At 31.8% G+C, this 20,530-nt stretch overlaps 1 protein-coding gene across 5 annotated transcripts in view; it reads left to right on the forward strand.

Moving 5' to 3' along the window:
* The window catches only part of LOC143232142 (ubiquitin carboxyl-terminal hydrolase CYLD-like), an 89,933-nt gene that overhangs the window by 55,239 nt on the left and 14,164 nt on the right, over positions 1–20,530 (forward strand). For all 5 annotated transcript variants that reach the window (XM_076467237.1, XM_076467238.1, XM_076467236.1 and 2 more), the window contains 4 exons: positions 476–596; positions 4,279–4,387; positions 4,759–4,874; positions 13,470–13,686. In XM_076467237.1, coding sequence (XP_076323352.1) covers positions 476–596; positions 4,279–4,387; positions 4,759–4,874; positions 13,470–13,686 — 563 coding nt within the window. The remainder of the gene's footprint in view (positions 1–475; positions 597–4,278; positions 4,388–4,758; positions 4,875–13,469; positions 13,687–20,530) is intronic.

Consider the following 20,530-nt stretch of genomic DNA (forward strand, 5'->3'; position numbering starts at 1 on the left):
GTCATAATTCATCTGTACATGTGGTGGTGGTGGGAATTGTGTAAGCTGTTAACCATGAAAATTATTGGATTGTCAGTGCCACAACCTTACTATAAGTATATTTAATGTAAAAATTTGTTTTAATACTTTATTTCATTGTACCAAATTTTAAACAAGTCCCATTTTGTAAGCAAAGGATAAAAAAAATTAACAATTACCAGAAGTAATTTTTTTAAAGAAAAAAACATTTATGAAAGTCAACTCACATGGTGTTTAGAAGAAAAAACGTCTGACATATTGTCAAAAATACTGTTAGCATAAAAGAGCAGATAGGCAAATGTTTATTCCTAAGAAAGTGATATAATGTTATAAATTATTTTGTTTAAACTATTTGCTATCATTGCCATCTGGTATTTTTTATTCATTTTTCTATATTCTTGACTTTGAAATTATTTATTTGTTAGATTTTGGTAAACATTATTTTTTTTGTCATCAGCTCAGGCCAAGAGAGCTTCTTCTACCAATTGTTTGTTGAAAAAGATGAAAACTTAGTCCTGCCAAGTGTTCAACAGTTATTTGATCAGTCTTTTCTTACTTCTGACATCAAGCTACAAGAGGTACTGTATTTTCTTAATTCAAAGATCTGCACCTGGTTACTTTTAAATATCATTATATTTCTTACATTGCCAAATGTGTAGCATAGTTAAAGACTACATTTTAGGTGTTTTTTCCAGAAATATTGTTTTCACAGTTTTTCTCATTTGAATATGCAGTCTTCATGTTAGTTTATTATGCTCTTTAACTTTACCCATCATCATTTTCACTTGCTATGTCAGCAACCACCTAAACTGTGCATACTGTGCCAGTACCCAGTTTGCCCTTGGCACTGTTATGTTCTTGTGTGAATGACCATGAGTACATACTTTTACCACATTTATTGCTTCTAAATTCTGAGTGGCCTGGCATGGCCAGGTGGGTTAAGGCGTACAACTTGTAATCTGAGGGTCGCAGGTTCGCATCCTCGTCGTGCCAAACATGCTCGCCCTTTCAGCCTTGGGGATGTTATAATGTGATGGTCAATCCCACTATTCAGTGGTAAAAGAGTAGCCCAAGAGTTGGCAGTGGGTGGTGATGATAGCTGCCGTCTCTTTAGTCTTACACTGCTAAATTAGGGAAGGCTAGCGCAGATAGCCCTTGAGTAGCTTTGCTCAAAATTCAAAAATAAACAATCTAAATCCTGAGATTATAAAAGTATAAGGAATTGTAATTTAAAAACAAAAAGTACTTATGACAACATTAGAATAGTGCTAATGATTTTTGCTAAGGGTAAACTTAAATTAGTGTATTGGATCATTTGCTACTGTTGACAGTATTTTCAGGCAGAATTGACTACAATTGTTATTCCTTTATTTACCTGTTCATAATAAACGTTGTGTGTGTATTTCTGAGATGCTGCATCAGTCAGAGTTAGTGAAACTGTTATTTTGCTGCTGTTAGCAGTACGCTCATGATGTCAGAAAAATAGGTAAGTTCAATAAGTCTTGATACAAGGTGGACCTTTCTTCTTCATGGTCAAACTAGGAATGGCAGTGTAATCGAGTGAGTAACATATAAAGGGAGTTGAATTATGTCATAAAGGTAATGTAGTCTTCCATAAAATGCACAGTATGTTTTTCCATGTACTGTTGTGTGTGTTATTTCTAGTACAATGTTGCTGGTGATGAGAGCATTATGTAGAAAGGTGTTAAGGATATTTTGCTTTAGAAATGGTTAAAAAAGAAATGTTTAAGTAAAATAAAGGTGACCCCTTGAGTTTGACTGAAAAATAGATGTTAAGTTAATCAGTTTCTACAAACAGATATGGCAAATTATTTTAGGAAAGTTAGGGTTCACACTACATGAAACAAATAAAGCAAATAAGCCAAGAAAAAAATATTTTTTGACAAAGAAGAAACCAATGATGAGAGATCACTGGTTCTAGGATTTAGATTGATTCCACAAGGTTGAACAGTGTTAATACTAGTGATCCAGTAAGCTTCTTTTATCTCTCTATCAGCTTTAGTTTTGAAACCTGTTTCAGTGCCAATGAGAGTAATAGCATTAATGGTATAACCATGTTGGTTAAAGTGTTGAGCAACATGGAGGTATTTTTTGGTGTTAATAGAAGATTTATGGTTGTTGAAATGTTCACTAAGAGTTGTTTGGGTATGTCCTGCATATTAGTGATTCTATATTTTACACTATAATGTAAATGTTTTTTTGTATTACACAAGTAATTTACTTGGGAATTTTAAAGATTCTTTCGTTATGCTTGTCAAGGATTAAGTCATTAGTTTTTTATGAACTTGCAGGCTTGACAGTAAACTTTATTGCATGGAGGACAACAATTTTTTGGTGGGCTGTAAATTACTTTTGTGTGAACAAGGATATACTTCAGAGTTCTACTTTTTTGGAAGGAGACAACATAATATCTGTTTACAGTGATCATTAAGTTATAGAAGATGAAAACATCTTTTCAGTTCCCAAATTTTTGTTTTTCTAAGAAGATTGGTAGACTGTTGATAGCATTGTTTTGCCTCAGTATGTTTAGTTATGTACGAGTTCAAGTTAGAATTTGTCGAAAGTCATGATCAGTATTGCATGACTGCACTAGGTATTCAAGATGCTTATAATTAATTCATGTTCAATGAGATTTCCAGAAAATTTTACTGGTTTTATTGTATGTGAATATTTGCTGACATGCTGATGCATTTGGTCATTCAATAATATAATACTCATTTGAAAATTATTTTATATCATAAATGTAGTACTGATGCTTTTCTTTGTTTTCTAATAACATAAATACATTTGTAATTCTCATATTTACTATAATATTTCAAGCTGTTACAGGGAAATTCTCCCTTTTTAACAAGTGAAATGGTAAAAGTTTGGCTATTCAGTGATGTGTCTGTTGAGAGAGTATATATAAAACACTTTGCCTTAAGAGAAAATTCAAATCAATGATATCCAATTATCAATTTTAGTGTTAGATGTTAAGTAAACTAAGTTTTTAGTGTAATATTTTGAAAGTACTAACCTGAAATGTTTTTACCCAGTATTATGAATACGTTTTGCATTTTCTGTAAATATATATTTCTTCTCTCATTTTGGGAGCATAGCATGTGTAGTGTACATAGTAATGCAGTTGCATACCAAATTTAAGAAGTCGTGCTGTTCTGTACGTCTAGTATTTTTCTGCCTATTCCCAGAATTGTTTCAATGGTTAAATGCTTTGTTAGCATATTTTCACTTCTCTAGTTGACCTGTTACATTTATTGAAGTTTTCTTTACTGTACTAATAGTCATGCATGTGATTCTTGGAATCATCATTGGTTGGGGAACTTTCTTAAAGTAGTAGTCCTGCATAATCAATACCTGGTTGATTCTCCAGCTCTGTACAAAAATAAAAAGTATTTGCTAACCTGTTTGTGAGCATGCCAATTGCAGTTAATGTTTTAAGCACTAGCAAGTTATTGCTAACAAATATTGAAGAAAGTTCTATTGACAAGTGGTGTGAGGATAAATGTGAACTGTAATTATTTTAAAACACACCAGATGAAATGTTTGAAAAGTGTGTTTTACAGAACACACAACTGATCATGATTTGTCAAGTAGCTGGTGAGAGATTGAGTTTTTAATTGTTTTAAGTTTTAACATGTAAAACTATTTGAAATTTTACATTTATGTCAATCAGTAATTGAAATTTAGGAGGTGTAGAACAAGAGTGAGAGTAAGTTCATTTTTGACAATTTTCAGAAAGGATAAAAGTAAAATCTATTTTTTTTCTCTATTTTGTTTTAACCTTTATTATTTCCTTGAATAATGCAGTACCACATTTAAATGAAAATATTAGTTTCATTTGAAGATACTTTAAGTCAAGGGGATCTTCAAATTTCACTTTGTACAGCATCAGGAAAACCCTTTGATACTCTAGTATCAAAGAAGGTAATTCCTTAGTCCCATCATGCACGCCCACGCACACTCTCTCTCTGATATCCTGGTGCACTACCAGTAAGGATTTTCTTATGTCCTTGCGTTCCTTCAGGTACGACGCAGGTAAATAGTCTCTGAAATATCTTTTATATGCAACCACAATGTATTTATGTTATATGATATATCTTGTTTATTACCATTTTCTTCCAGTGACTTGTATCTTTGTACGTTTTTGTTAATCTCAAAATGAACATTGTTTTGCATGATATAAATGCTTTAATAAGGCATTTCTGATTAATGTAGAAATTAAAATTATTTTCTTGCCAGGTTCCTCCATGTTTATTAATCCAAATGCCAAGATTTGGAAAACAGTTCAAAATGTATCCAAGAATAATCCCAAGTCAGTATCTGGATATTACAGACATTTTAGCTGATTGTAAGTATATGATTTTTATGCATCATTCTAAATATATTTATCATGGTGTTACATTGATATATTTTCAAACTTGCCTGTTACTGGTAATAATACAAACACTAAAGATAAAAATTACTTTTTGCTACAGTAATGTTGGTGAAGATTTTCAAATTCCTTAGATATAAAACTGAACTGAAAAAAGCAGTTTTGTGTTTACACTTAACTTGACAAAAACTTGAAAATCACAGAAATAATGTTTTGTAAAAATTATAATTTATGGTTAATTTCAGTATTTTTTGTCACTATATATATACAGGAATTTCCCACTGACTAATAAATAAGTGAAAAGAAAATTGTTTGATGTATTTCTTTGTTTGTTACAATTGCTGTAGCACCAAGAGAATGCAGCATTTGTGGTCATCTGGCAGAATTTGAGTGTAAAGATTGCTTTGGTCAGTTTGGAGAAGGTCTGTATAGTGTGGCCTTTTGCCAGAAATGTATAGAAAAGGTAACTATAATATTTTCATCTATATTTATGATTTTAAAACTATGAATTTGTTTATTTTGCACAAAACTATTCAAATAATATAGAAAGGCTCAGTAAAATGAGCTATGCAAGATTTTATTTCATCATTTTCGTACTTTGTAAGAGAGAATATTTTTTGACTTCCAAGTAAGTAGTGTTTTAAATTTTTGTGAATCAATTTTAACTCTCAACATTGGGTCAGTCTATATGACCAACCAAATGACATCTTTGTACTTGTTTAAAGTATTTTTAGATTTAATGCCTCTCACTTTCGATATAGTATGCATATCTTTACAAAATTTGGAAATAATTCACTTAATATTATAAGTCTTTAACATACAAAAAATCATATTTTTTAATGAAGTATTTTTGGTAAAATAATATAAAGATTTGTCCATAAATATATTGAGTATTTGTTTTGAATAGTCTGTGTACAAAGTAAGTTTCATGTTAAAATTAAAAATACCATTCCTTATCTCAAAAGCCTTAAGACTTCCTAAATACATTTCAAATGTTATTTTCTCTAACCTAAACCAAAATGGGATTGGTATATCTGATCGACCTCTCAACATTAAGAACAAAATCAAATTAAATCTGAATTACCCTTTTTTTCATTGTGTAATGACTTCATATTGTAATATAAAACCACTTTATTGTAATTAGCTCTAAATTTGTGACAGTATACATTTATTTATAATTAAATATTATTGTTTTATTTCCCTTTAAACTGTGACTATCTACTGTCCACATGCTTATATACTGTAAATCACTTGGGGGAACACACAGCTCTCGTTATGCTGTCAAATCATGTTACCTATAAACTACTACAACTAGTACAAGCAACTCATGTGTGTGCCTTATTAAACTTTTTTATTTCATTATTATTATTATTTATTTTTACACTTTAGTTGCTTTTATAATTATATGATTGTACATGAGGAATAAACATGAGAAACAGAAAAAAATCCTTATTAAATCCTTTTTCTTTCTTGCTCTTGGTTGTCAAAGAGAGTTAACCCTAATTTTTTAAAACTACTCGTAGTATTGCAATTAATAATTTTTAGTTAATTAAATAATGCTCCAAACAATATAGACTGATAACATACAAAAAAATAGATAAATTCTCTTACCCTTTAAAACTTTTCTGACTTTCTTTCTCTGCAACAACAGTCATTACAAATTAATTCAAGGTAGTCGTTAACTTTCTCGCAGGAATCGCTATGCGTACTATGGGTGAAAGTTATATTTCACCATTCAAAACATAACAGTATACAACACGTCATTTGATAGATGAAAACAGTGAGTTTCTATTGGTTGTATGTAATTAATAATTAAACATAAGAGTGAACTATTGATGAATTACACTATGTTACACAAATTTTATTCCTGGATAGTATGTGTTATTTCTTAATAGCTTATGTTGTAAAAGTACAGATAATGGCCATTATTCTCTTCAAACTTCTTTTGTGGCCTGGATAATGAAATTTAGAAATTAAAATATTTTCTATGTAAAAAGAGCAAATATGTTCTGAATAAAAGAACATATGAATCAAGATTTACATGTATTTATGCTAAAGCTATACAAAAATGTTTAGAAGTGTGTAGTTTTTCGAGATTTGCGACTGTAACATAAATTACTTTCACGTATCAGCCCCCAAATGTAGTCTCCCATCATGCTTTTGTTATACGCTCCAAGGTCACAAAAGCAAAGTTTGAAGAGAAAAATAGGTCTTTTCCATTTACTTTAGGTATAAGAAATTGGAAAATAACACTTGCTGCCCAGGAACAAGAAAAAGTAAAAATTTTGTAACATAGTGTTATGAAGAGAGAGTGTGGCAGGAGATGTCTGATTTTCTATTTGATAGCCCTGTAACCAAACAAAGTTGAAGACCACAATAAATATGGCTTAACTGAACAGTGACTATTTCATAGAGAGTAATTTACGTTTAATTTAATACTTTTTCAATGGGTGGTAGATAAACTAGGGATGATGACATGCTAAGAGAAAATGTGTTCATTTTTTACAGGAAATGAAAGATTTTTAAAATATTGTCTTGTAGAATTAAAATCTAAAATTAGTATACTGTTAAAATATAGATTATTATATAAGATTTTATGCTTTTAAGCCTTCTCTTAGTTAGAAAGTCATTTAAATTACAATATTTATAAAATATTGTTTTTGTGCATATTGACTGACCCACTTGTAAAGATTTAATTTCTTTCATTTCAGATTTTTGGTTTTGTCTAACTTCTAAGTAAACATTCACTTTTCCATTTTGAGGTTGGTCATTGTATACAGAGATTGAGTACTTCATATTAAAATGATTTTGTAACCTCATCACATTGTTACAAAGGCCCAGCATGGTCAGGTGGTTAGGGCACTTGACTTGCAATCTGAGTGTCATGTGGTCTAATTTCTGTCCATCCAAACATACTTGTTAGTTCAGCAGTATGAGCATTATAATGTGACAGTTCATTCCACTATCCTTTGGTAAAAGAGTAGCCTAATAGGTAATGGCAACTAGCTGCTTTCCCTCTAGTGTTTCACTGCAAAATTAGGGACATTTGTGCAGATAGCCCTCATGTAACTTTGCATAAAATTCGTAATAAACCAAATGTTAGTCCATGTTGACCTGTCTTATCTTCTGTCTGACAAACTTGTATTTTTTAAAATAGCCCTGCAGCATAGTTCCCTTTTCAAAAAGTTGTCATTTTCAATTTATAATACTTCCCTTGCATGTTTTTCATAAATTATCTGGTATATAAAGATAATGATTTCTTTGCTTTTGATGGCCCAGTCACACACAAATACTTAGATGTTGAAATTGGCAACTTGACCAATATGTCTTGGAGTGAAATAGCATAAATACCCTTTTCATTCTCTATCTGCTTGAGGTATGTGAAATTTGAACAAATATGTTACAGAAGTAATGGATGCACACATGTGGCTTGTGTCAATTTTGTAGATGGAGATTCTCCTTGATTGTGGTGCACATCATTGTTAGGGGCATCTTATAAAATGCTGCACTTTTGCTTACCACAACTAGAGTATGGCTCATTAAAGGTTTGTTTTTGGACTCCTCAGTGTGGATTCCTATATGTGGTCATGGCACTTCCCAGAGAAGGTTCTGTTTTTTCAGTTTACCTTCTCTGGAATCTGAGCATCTATCTACTTGTTGACCATGTGTGACAACCCATGAAGGGGACAAGAGGGTCCTGGTGGTTGAGAGTCCAACCCTAACACACCACTTTGACCTTGAATTCCTGTAGACAGGTAACTGTGGAGTGGGCCCCCAAGGTCAATTAGCTGGTCCACTTGGGTTAGGGTCAATTGAATAACAGTGTTGGACATTCGTAACGGCTGTTGTGAACATTGTATCTGATGCTGGTGTTTAGGCATGGTGTTGACAAAACCTTGGTGTTGCTGCAATTTTCTTCTTTGGCATTGTAGTGCCTCCCCTCGTAGAGCTCCATGGTGGTAGGGACAGTGGGCACTGAAATGTTCTTTCTTTATTATGGATCCCCAAAATTCAAGTAAAAATAAAATAATGAAAAGAAACAGACAATATGAAGATTCTGAATAGCAAACTTCGACTTCTTCGTCACTGGGACATCTTGGTGGAAACATCCACTCCAAGACACGTGAAGGCCATTGTGGTTATACCCATTGAGGTTACCTCCCATGCTACTTTGAATTCATCACGAGGAGTTATTGTTGAGAAGAATTTGAAGAACATCCCTGAGTTATAGATTCTTGCTGGTTTCTCCACCTAAGTAGTTTCTGCAGTAAAACATATATGCACTCCCAAAGATGAAATTATGATGCAGACCAATGTCCTAATTTTGATGTTTACATCACCACATCCACCTGCCACCATCAAGGAAAGTTATCTAAATTGCAAGGTACAGCCATATATTCCGAATCCTCTCAGATGTTTCCAATGTCAGTGGTTCAGTTATGCGAAGACATCATGTAACAGTTTCTTGATGTGTGCTTGTTGAGGTGGTAAGAACCACGATGTCTAAGAGAGCAAAATGGACCCTCATTGTGTTAATTGCAGTGGCTCTCCACTAGTAGTAGGGCAACCACTGTACCATGACTGGGCTACTTAAATAGGGATAATTTCTTAAACTTTGTATGATTTTTAAAAATATTTCTTGTAAAGCAAAATAATACTTCATCAAGAGATGAAGTAGTGAGTGGGGCCAATATGGTGGATTCTATAAATTTTATTATATCTTGACATATAGAACAGGTAGGAGGTTCCTATTTTATATTCTAGTTTGCCAGTATCAGATGGGTTGGGCAGAATCAACCCTGCTCATAACCACAAAATTATTCATGATAATAAGCACAGTATAATTTTTGATAATTTATGTGTATCTTTAAAAAGAAACTGCATACTATTAGTAAACAGTACAAGGCTTTCATACAAAAAAATGTCAGGTTTTCACACAAAGTATTAAGATTTTTATTAAATTAAAGGTTTGTTTGTGAGTTTTCTTTCCGAATGTTGACAATGCAACATTTCATTTCAAAATTCAAAAAATATTTCTATCTGAAAATTGTCAAGTTTAATTGACACAATCTTTATATCTTTCTAGGTAATCATAAATCTGACTAAAAATACTGCAACACAAATAAAAAATCACACAGTGCACATACAGGTGGCTTTACCATATCGAATACATAAGCTGCTGCCTCATATGCCCATTAAAAGTTTTATTTTTTTTTCACTATATTACCAAATTAGTTTCTATTTTTTTTACATTTTAGTTAGTTTTATAATAATAAATTGCAAAAACAAATGAAAAACCTTTTAATTAAATATCAAACATTTGTATTTATGGTGAAGCTTCATATTTTTACTTATTATTTTTAACTGTAACATTATATTTGACTTTGTTTATAGGTAAGTAATCAAAGTTTAATAAATTCAAAATTAAATGTATAGCATTGTTAGTATTGCTCACAAAATTTCAAAGAACTTACCTTTTCACACTTATTTTCTATAGTTATTTTATTGCTAACAGGTGGCTTGAAAACTAGAAGAAACAAAATGAATAGTATCATCTGCCTATTTCAGTACAGGCAACACAGCTTCAAAGTAAATTTTCTGAGAATTTCATGTAATATTTTTACATCTATTTCCTATGTTTATTCTATAATTAGCAGCTGAAGTAGAAACTTGACAGATATAAAGCCATGAATCACCATTTTTGTTTAAGTATTACTGTACTTTGACACTATCAGTATCAAATTAGCTTTTGTAGTACAATCCCTAGAACTTTTCCTGCTTTGAAAACACACTGGAGTAGCAATTAACAACTTGTTGACAGTATAATGTTTACAACGAGAATTGTCTAAAGTATTATAAAGTGTTTATGCTGTGGGTTTGTAGAAAGTCTGAGCTGGTTCAGTAAATTTGGTTGGTATTTGAATGTTGGTTGGTAAACAGATGTTTCCTACAGAGTCTGTTTGAATCCCAGCTGTGAAAACACTGTGAGGTAGGATTTATTGGCTTATTTACAAGCTCAAGAGATGAAGTAGTGAGAAAATAATTATAATATGGGGTTATATCTATTCCAATAAACCAATATGGTGGATTCTATAAATTTTATTATATCTTGACATCACATATGAGCTTATAATTGATAAGCAACTATAGATGTTGTTTTGTAGGCATCATAAAATTTAATCTTGCTAAACTCACAAGATGATGTACCAACGTGACACACAAAAATCAATACTTATAGTTACTTTCAAATTAAAAATTAATGTATAATACTAAAATTTGATTTAAAATTTACAATTTGATACCAAGTTTATTGACATACATTCATAAAATACTAGTTCAATAAAATTTTGAGTGTAAAACTATTAACATAATGACATGCCTTCTAATCCCTCACCATATGTCTTAAGAGGGTTAAACTATCCATTATTATTTACAAGATTATCCAGAATTGAAAGTTTATGACCCTTCAAATACAATAAAAATTTGAAGACGTGATCAGAATTCTTAAAGACAGTGAAAGTAGCATCAACATACTTGTGATAATAGAAAGGTTTAGATTCTAATGGGAAATTATCCAGACATAGCATTTCAAGGAGTCATAAACACAGGTTGGCAGAGATGGAGCTAATCTAGAATCCATAGCAATGCCATCAATCTGATCATATATTTTCCCTTTGCAGATGAAATGAGATTCCTTCTTGACAACAAAACTAATTAACTTTAATTTAAAAAAAAAAAGGAAAAAACCCATCACTTGGAATACTGATGAATTCATTGGAATTACTGTTGTAAACCAAACTAACATATGAACTAGCACATTGAATATTGCTGTCAAACTTCAGTTTTTGAATTTAGTGATAAAATTCAAACCTGTCTTTTAAGGTGTGTTCATATGCTAGTAAATTTATTTACGAAGTTTACTAGAAACACAACCAAAGCATGATATCTTCCAATGTTGGATATTTACAAACTTTTGATAAGCCATAGTATGTTCCTGGATGATTTCTTCATGGTGTAATGTTCCAGTGCTGTCCTTCGTTAAAGAAGATTAAATTACAACAATAGTTGTTATAATTGAAGAAAGACTTTCTTAATGAAAGACAGTGTTTGAACATTAGACAATCAGGAAATCATCTAGGAATCTTCTGTGGGTTACCAAAAATTTATGAAAAATGGTGCCCCTTACAACTTGTAGTATCTAACATTGGAATATACAGTCATGCTTTGGCTGGAATTTTAGTAGACTTTCTAAAGAAATTTAATATAAATAAATACAACTTAAAAGACAGTTTTGAGTTTTATCATGTAATTCAATATACAAACTTTAATAATAATGATCACTCTAGTAGTTTTGACAATGAATTATGATACCTCAATATATTACTGGAGGAGTCAATACAACTGAATATTGATTTAGATTACATTAGGTTTTTTTTTACCAACCATTGTTTATTTTTCCATCAAGAGCTATGACAATAGTTGAATAATTGCATATTAGAATTTTCACCTTCTATTACCATACGTATGTTTATGAAACTTTTGTTACCTTTAATAATTCCAATCGAATCTCCAGACTTCCATTTCTGGGTTTTCTTATAAATAAATATAATGGGCAGTTTAAAAAATTTTAACTGAACTCTATTTTAATTTTAAGAATTGTGTTCCCACTAGTTTGAAGAACTTGAATACTTTCATCATACTTATATCTAGCATGTATGATAACTTACATAATGAATTTATTGAACAATTTTTTTTTGTAAAAATTAGTTTACCAAGCTATTTTGTTGATAGAATGCCTTGTTGATAAACAATACATAGTTATATCTTGTGTTTGTAATGTGTCTAAATCTGTTGTGATTATTGGTTTACATTATATGGGTGAATATTCTATGACTCTTAAAAGTAAGCCAGAAATATCTTTTAGGAGGTAGGTATACCTGTATGTATATATATTTTTTCAACTTAAGAAACAAATTCCATCTTTTCTGCCTTCTTTTATTTGTATAAATTTATTTTTCTCTTCTTTCATCAGTGTTATATTGGTTCCACTAAATGAAAATGAATATCCAGTACAATAGAACATGATAATACTAGATACTTAGTTAAGTGTATCATATGCCCCAGGTGAAAGTGATATATGCATCCTCTCTAACTTGTTTAATATTTTGGCTATTTTGTTATTAAAATTTAAGGATGTAATCTCTGAATAATAGGCTAGTAGTAAATGTGTGTGGTATTTTAAAAGTTCATGTACATACTCAACAGAACAATATGGTTCATTATACTAGCATATATGAAGATACGGAAAGATTACTGTATTAAAAATATAATTAACAATATCTGTCCTTCAAAATATATTCTTCCAATATCTTGCATGTGTGCACACAAAATAAATATACGTATTACAGTTGACATGCCTTTGCTTGCATACTTTATAAATATTAAAGAATAGATCCTACTACACAAAACATATTTTCAATGAGTCTCGTGTAGGGCTCAATCAACATAAAACCATAAGCTTTCATAGCTGCTATTTTCTTGCATGTATGACATGCATAAATGGATATAAAAGAATACCTCTTGCATAGAAATTTTTTTTGAATTACTGTTTTCGTTATGCAATGTTGTAACTACATCTAAACAACTAAATGAAGTACTGGTGCTTCATAATTTTCAGTGGAAAACAAAAAGTTAACTTGTAGTGTTTTTATGGCCCTGTTCTCATGAATCATCACCTGATCCATCAAATTATGCAGTTATAAGCATTGTGCATGTAACTTTCATTTTTGTGTTTAGTGATAGGTTATCTTCTATAAATTATAAATAAACAAGTATTTATGTGACTATTTAAATATTAAATACTAATCCAGAATTATAAAAGATATACTATGCTGCATCAGTAAATTTGTATTTATTGTGATTTATGTGAACAGCTTCAAAGTAACTTATTGGCAGATTATAAATATAACTGTGTCAACTAGCTGTAGATTGTAAAATTATAAGCCTAGCTTCATAACACATGAATTGATTTAATTGTAATTGAATATTTTTTCTTTAGTGTCATGGCAATAAAAAACGTTCTCGTCATAAAACCACTAAGCTCAACATTCCCCCAGAATATAACATGTTAAAAGACCATACCCACGTTCCTCGAATCTACATGGAATTGTTTGCTGTAGTTTGTATTGAGACAAGCCATTATGTCTGCTTTGTTAAGTGTGGCAGTGGACCTGATGCCCCATGGTGCTTTTTTGACAGTATGGCTGATCGTAAAGGTTTGTTTGTTTTATATTTTTCATAATATATTTTTTACCAGTGCACTTGGTAAGGAGGTACTAAAGAAGTTCAGTTTTTTTACAGTTTTGTAACAATATGTAATATACTTCTAACTATGTTTTTACATCATATTACTGGTATATAAGATTTCTTTGACTTCTTAAATTTAGGACTATAATTGAATTATCTGGGAATTATTCAAAAATGTTAGTAGCATTTATAAAAGTAATTTCTTAAGACGTTATAAAATAGTTGGAAAGTTAAAATAGATGTATTACTTCTTTAGTACTGGACTTCCAATTCATGTATCATTGTTGACTGGTATTCTTCAAACCAGATTTTCTCTATCAATTATTAAAATATACAAGCCATATTATTTGCTTGATAAACTGTACCAGTTACATTTTTTACAAGTTATTATATGTTTCAAAGGATTGTTCAACCCCTTTATTTATTTTTTTTCTTCATTTCAAAATCTCTGGTTAGTGGTTTCACAGTTATGCCACCATTTCTGTGTTTGAATCATTTACTGTATAAAATTCTATGAGGTGAGATGCATAAAACAAACAAATTTCTACTTGAATGCAGTGACTTTTTTGTCACATTTGTTTATGTTTGTTTTACCAAATAAAACCGTATGTGATTACTGTGTTCAAGCCCCCCAGTGGGACAGCATTATGTCCGCAAACTCACACCAGTAAAAACTGGGTTTCAGTACCAGTGGTGGATAGAGCACAGATAGCTCATTGTGTGGCCTTGAGCTTAATTATAAACAAACAATGTGTTCAAAAGCCACAGAATATTATGAATAATTGCATTAAGGAGTTATGTCTGTACAATGCTTTTCTTTAAACATTTATTGTTATAATCTTAGGGAAAGGTTATTTTGGGTATGGTGCATTCAGCAGTAGGACAGTCAGTTGTCAGGGTAGCAATGAAACAAGTACTTTCTGATTCTATAATCTCTGGGTCACCCTGTAGCAAAGCACAGTCTTAGTCTCTCTTATCAGGGTTACAGTTCAAGTGGTTGAGGGTTGAGTATGGTGGGTCATCTTGTTTGATAGATGGCTGGTGCTAAAGTTAATTGAACACTGTAACTTACAATAAAAAATGACAACCTACTGAAGTATTTTGCCAATCATAATCTGTGTTGTCTTACAAACCATAATGTGATAGAGGTCCCTGACAGAAATGGGGAGGAAACCTTGCCAAAAAGGAAAATCATATATGACAGGTGACTCCTTACTGTCAGTATGGTTTGGTTTGTACCCAGAAGAGAGCAGCCAAAGTAGCAACATGGAGTGTGAGGACTCTATGCTAAATTGGAAAAATGTTTAATGTAAAGCATGGGTTGAAAAGATTAAAGATCAGTGTTCTAGGTCTGTGTGAAACACATTGGAAATATGCTGGAGTTATTTTTTCTGAAGATATAAAGATAATTTATTTAGGAGGTCAAATATACAAAAGAAGAGTTTGGATGAAAAAAAACTCAAAGCATTTCCATGGATTTTGAGCAATATCTGATAAAGTGATACGTGTGAGAAAGGACAAACCTTTCAACATTGTATTAATACAAGTCTGTGTATGAACAGATGAAAATGAGGAAAAGGACAAGATTGTTTCTGTGAAGGCTGTGATAAACTGGAAAAGCAATCCAAACCTCAAGAAGTGGTTGTGGTGATGGGAGATATGAATGCAAAAGCTGGTTATGAACAAGTTGATAATATTGTTGGACTGTATGGACATGGAGAAAAAATGTAAGAGAGAAATGGATTGGTTGGTGTGTTGCAGTTGAACAAATCGTCATGAACACACAGTTTGAAAATCACCTAAAAAGAAGGTATACATGGAAAAATCCTGGAGATAATATTAGTAACAAAACTGATTCCATCACCATTTATAGAAGATTTAGGAATGCTGTACAACAATTATAAACTTACCTAAGGGATGATTGTAGGAACAACTAGGTTCCTGTAGTATGTACCATTAAGATAATATTGAGGAAAGTTAAAAAGCCAAAAGTAACAAATAAACTAGATTATGCAATTCAAAAGTAAAAAGATCTGATTAAAGAAAGGTATAAAGCTCTTTCCTTACACGTATGGTTTCTTTGTTATTGGAATTTTCTGGGAAGAGATGATGTATTGTCACAAGTTTGTTTACCACCTATTTATCTTCAAGACTTATATATGGCTCTTTTTCTCTTATGGTCTGTTTTTGGAGATATTCCTGAGACTTTAGAATTCCATATAAAATCTGTAAGACGACAAGTAACTCTTTCATGATTTGTTGATCATTTGTCTTATTATAAGTGTAGATAATCCTGTTACTCTTTCCTATATCACTTATTCCCAGCTACCTGAACAGGTTCCTCCACTTGTATTATTTGATAAAACTAGAAATTTTGATAACAGAATCAATGACTATACGATGGGTATTGCTCCTGTGTGGGCTTACTTGACTGATTTTGTTTCCATATTACATAATTTTGCCACAGATTTTGAGTTATTCTGGTATTATCCAAAGGACTTCTGATCCACTTTATTTCCCCTTGTCCATTATCCTAGGTATACATAACCTTTCCATTGCCTCAGGATCCTACTACTAGTCAACAAGGTGGTGCAGAATCATTTTTTCCAGAAATATATCAAACCTGTACCTCGTCCTTTTCCAGGATTTTATTCCAGACTGTTTGCGCTACCCAAAAACCTGAGTACTAGTGATTTGTGATTAATCTATCCTGCCTGAATAAATTTTTGGTTCTGCCTTGCTTTACCGTGGAGTCTTTTATTACTTTTGTATGGGCTTTTTCTCCAGGTCTATGGATGTCCAAACGAAGACATTGTAGATGCTTATCTGCATATTCCTGCATCATCAGTTGAGGTATTATCTTTGATTTGTTCATTATAGGATAGTGTTTTAATTTCATGCTCTACCTTTTGGACTTACATCTGTTTCTCGTGTGTTTTTTTGTTGAGTCGTCATGGTTTTTGCCTGAAGTACACATGCTCAGGAATTGTGCTTACACCATTATGTGGATGACTGGCTTTTGTTAGCTTGTTCCAAATGGAAGTTCACCCATCACACTCCTCTGCTTTGTTTAGAGACAGCTCATTAATCAAGTTGGAGAATTCATTCCTTAATTTGAGTTTTCAGTTCTCCACACCCAAACTGCTTCTTCTATTACTGCTTGCAAGATGCTATTGCTTTTGAGGATGTGTTCTTTTATGGGAACTCTTATCCTCTTGGGTTGAGCACATACGAGGCCTTTTCAGTGAACACTGCATAAACACTGTAACCTTGCACAGGGTCCCTTGAATGCTCTTATTTCCCTTCCTCCTTCCCTTGTCAGTAATCTGATTGAACAAGGCACACATATTGGAGGGTGTTCTACTTCCTTCCTTTCATCTGACACTTTCCTTAAAAGTTGGGGGGCATGGTACAATCAGCAAAAACCTCTTCACTACATTTTCTTCCACTTTTTATACCAGTGGAATCTGGGAGTTCAAATTCACTTGGTTGGTGGACTGTAAATGTGATTGATATTTACAATGCAAACAATACTGAGTATGGCAATAATGTTTTGCTGGTTTAGGTGTTCTCCAGTCTGATACCCCATCTCTGAATGAGTTTATCCAAGGGGATTTTGTAGTTTTGGAGGGAACCATCATAATTACAGTTCACCCCTTTGATTGGAATCGCTCATTGTATCCCCACATGGATAGTGGTGTCTAGTGGCTGGGTTTTGAATGTGATACTTCATAATTTAGAGACATCTTATTTTGATTGTCCAGGCATCTAGTTTCCAGATTGGTGGTTATGATATCTCCCTTTGGTATGCTGAACTAGAGATGAAGATGGTATGATCTTCTTTCCTACTCTAACGTGGATGTTGATTCCTGGTGGCTGGGTTTTGGATTTTAGTTGACTTGCCAATGGTGTGATCTTCTGTATTATCTCCACAGTGGTTACCAGCAGCTGGGTTCTGGATTATAGGTGACTTACTGGTGGTATGATCCTCATCCTACCCTTACTCAAATGTCAGTTCCTGTGGCTGGGATATGTATGCATTCGACTTGCCATGTATGATCCATCATTTTTTAGCCACTTTACACCTTAGAATGCATACTTTTTATTCTCATTCACATCACTGCCATGAGTTCAGATCCCTATCCAAACATTATTGTCTCCCTTTTCAGTGTTTCCCACCCATTTTCTGCCCACGTTTGCAACATCTATTTCCATGCTGGGTGTAGAGTGTACCTAGTACAGCAGTGATGCAGTCCTTCATGCAGGTTTTTCTACTGTGAGGGTGTCCTCTTTTTTGGATTTTCTTCAAATGCCTTCAGCAGATGCTTCTTTCTTTTCCTTGCACTGATTGCTCCACCAATTCAATATGGGATTCTAGGGAGGTATTGTACCTGTGCTGAAAATGTATATGTATTCCAATAGCTACTTACCTCTTCTCACATTTCCCACCTTTTCTCCACACTGAAAACTGGTGCTTCCATTTTCTGCCGAACCACCTTATATTGATTCAGTAGAATTAAATAGAAGTCGTGTTAGGAGTGTATGTCACACTCCTATTGGTGGAGGGTTATCACATGATAATTTACATGCAAAACACAGTTGAACCATGTTGATAATGGACTGTGTAGGAGACCACCACTTCCAGTTTGCTCTTGATAAAAAAAAAGGTCCACTTTTGAGAAATGCTTAGGTCATATGGTTTTTCATTCTTGAACCTATGTTTTTAACATTACAGATACACTTTATAGTAATTTGTTTGTGATGTTTGAAATGTGGCTGTAACCTGTACTGTAAATATGTACCTATGTGTGGTGCATGCACTATATTGCATTGAGCTTGTTACAAACTCTCACAATATGGGCTCAATCCAAAGGGCTGACCATGTTATCCTTTTTATTTGTACATATTTTTAATACTATAACTTTTATAAATGTATCCCACACAAAATTTGGCAGATATTTAATAAACGTTACAAGTCACTTGTACACAAAATTGATTTTTATTGAAATATTTTTGTTAAGGATTTGTGTGTGAATATATCAAATTTTATTTTTTACCAGACCAAGTGCAAAATGATTTTCAAAAGTCTTAAACGTATTTAGAATGTTCTAAAAGTTATGAATGAAATTTGTCTTTTTCAATAAAATGCAATATTTTATTGTTAATATTTCCAGTACATGAACCATACAAAGTTGGTCAATTTGACCAACCTCGTAACCATCATAAATACATTAAATAAATCTACTAAATTCTAATTATTTTTTCTTTATAGAATGACCTCAAATTGTAATTTGAAGTTAACATTTGTTCACCCTATATAGCTTTAAACTTATAACAATATACATTTATTTATACATAAATTTTATTGTTTTATTGCTCTTTAAATCATATCTAAGTACTAGTACTATGTGCACCATTAAAATATAAGTTATAAATCACTTTGGGAATGTGCAACTCACAGTACACTGTTGAATTACATTATCTGCAAGCTACTCCAAGCCACTCGTGTGTTCCATGTACAAATTTGCTATATTATTATTTATTTTACCTAATTAAGCTTTAACTAACCTATAGAGTTTCCTGTTTTGACATTTTAGTTACTTTTATAATAACAAATAAAGAATACACATGGAAAGACAAGAAGTAAAGTACTTACCTAGGTCTTCTGTTTATTTGCTGTGAACAATCAGTGTCACTTGACTCTACTTTTTATACTAATGGTAATACTGCAATAAACAGTTTTTTACTTAAATAAATAATGTGCCAAAGAACACAGAATAACAACATGTAAAAAATATACGTCACAAAAATATTACGGTGTTTGCCTTTTTAATTATGAGTCTGCAAGAGCCATTACAATATTTTTCCAAACCAGTTGATGTGTGTCCTGTGGGAATGAAGCACATACTGAAAGAAAAGCTAATGTTTTTCTGTACAGAAAACAATGTAATATAATACATCTTTTCATAGATGGAAATCTTAGCTTTCTATTGATCATGAATAATATAGTTTTGAAAATAAGAGAGAACTATTGAAAAATCCTCAAAATAAGAATGTGACGGATGGATGTGACAAGAGAGGTCCAATTTTCTATTTGATGGTTCTGTAACCAAACAAAATTGAAGGCTGTGAAAACTATACTTGTTATAGAATTGTCATTGTTCAGAAAAGCAATGTATGTTAAATTTCATACTTCTTGGTGTGATGATAAATGACTTAGTAAAAATTGTTTGCATAGTTGAAAGAAATGTCACATATCTCACACTAGAAGAAATTTGTAATATTTTCTCAATGTTGCTGTATAAAATTAAAAGCTTAAAATTTATAACCTATTAAAATATGGGTTATTATTTCTTATAGCATGAACAAACAAAATGTACTTTTATTAAATTTTGAATGGAACTTGCTAAACATCTTCCAACATCCACTGTAAAGTATATCCATAGTGAGAGGGGTAAATACCCATGAAAAGTCACTAGATATTTTCTTTAAAATGCCAAGGAGATCACATTGTGAAGAGAATGATGAAGTCTCATTAAAAATAAAACAAATGAAAAACTAGATTAATTTGAAAAATTATTTGTGACAACTTCATTTGTAGTATCTTCAAGTCACTTTTTTCTGTGAGTAATCAATTGTTGCACTATTTTGAGACAGTTAAGGTGTTTGGTATTTGTTGCAGTTTTGAAATTTTACTTTATATACAAGGAATTACTTTGTTCATGAAATACCATGTATAGTACAATTAAATATTAGGGCTTTAAGCTGAATTTATTAGAATAAAAACATACCATTTACCTCTTTTTCTTTGGT

Source organism: Tachypleus tridentatus, chromosome 11 (assembly GCF_004210375.1).
Source record: "Tachypleus tridentatus isolate NWPU-2018 chromosome 11, ASM421037v1, whole genome shotgun sequence".
Taxonomy (NCBI): domain Eukaryota; kingdom Metazoa; phylum Arthropoda; class Merostomata; order Xiphosura; family Limulidae; genus Tachypleus; species Tachypleus tridentatus.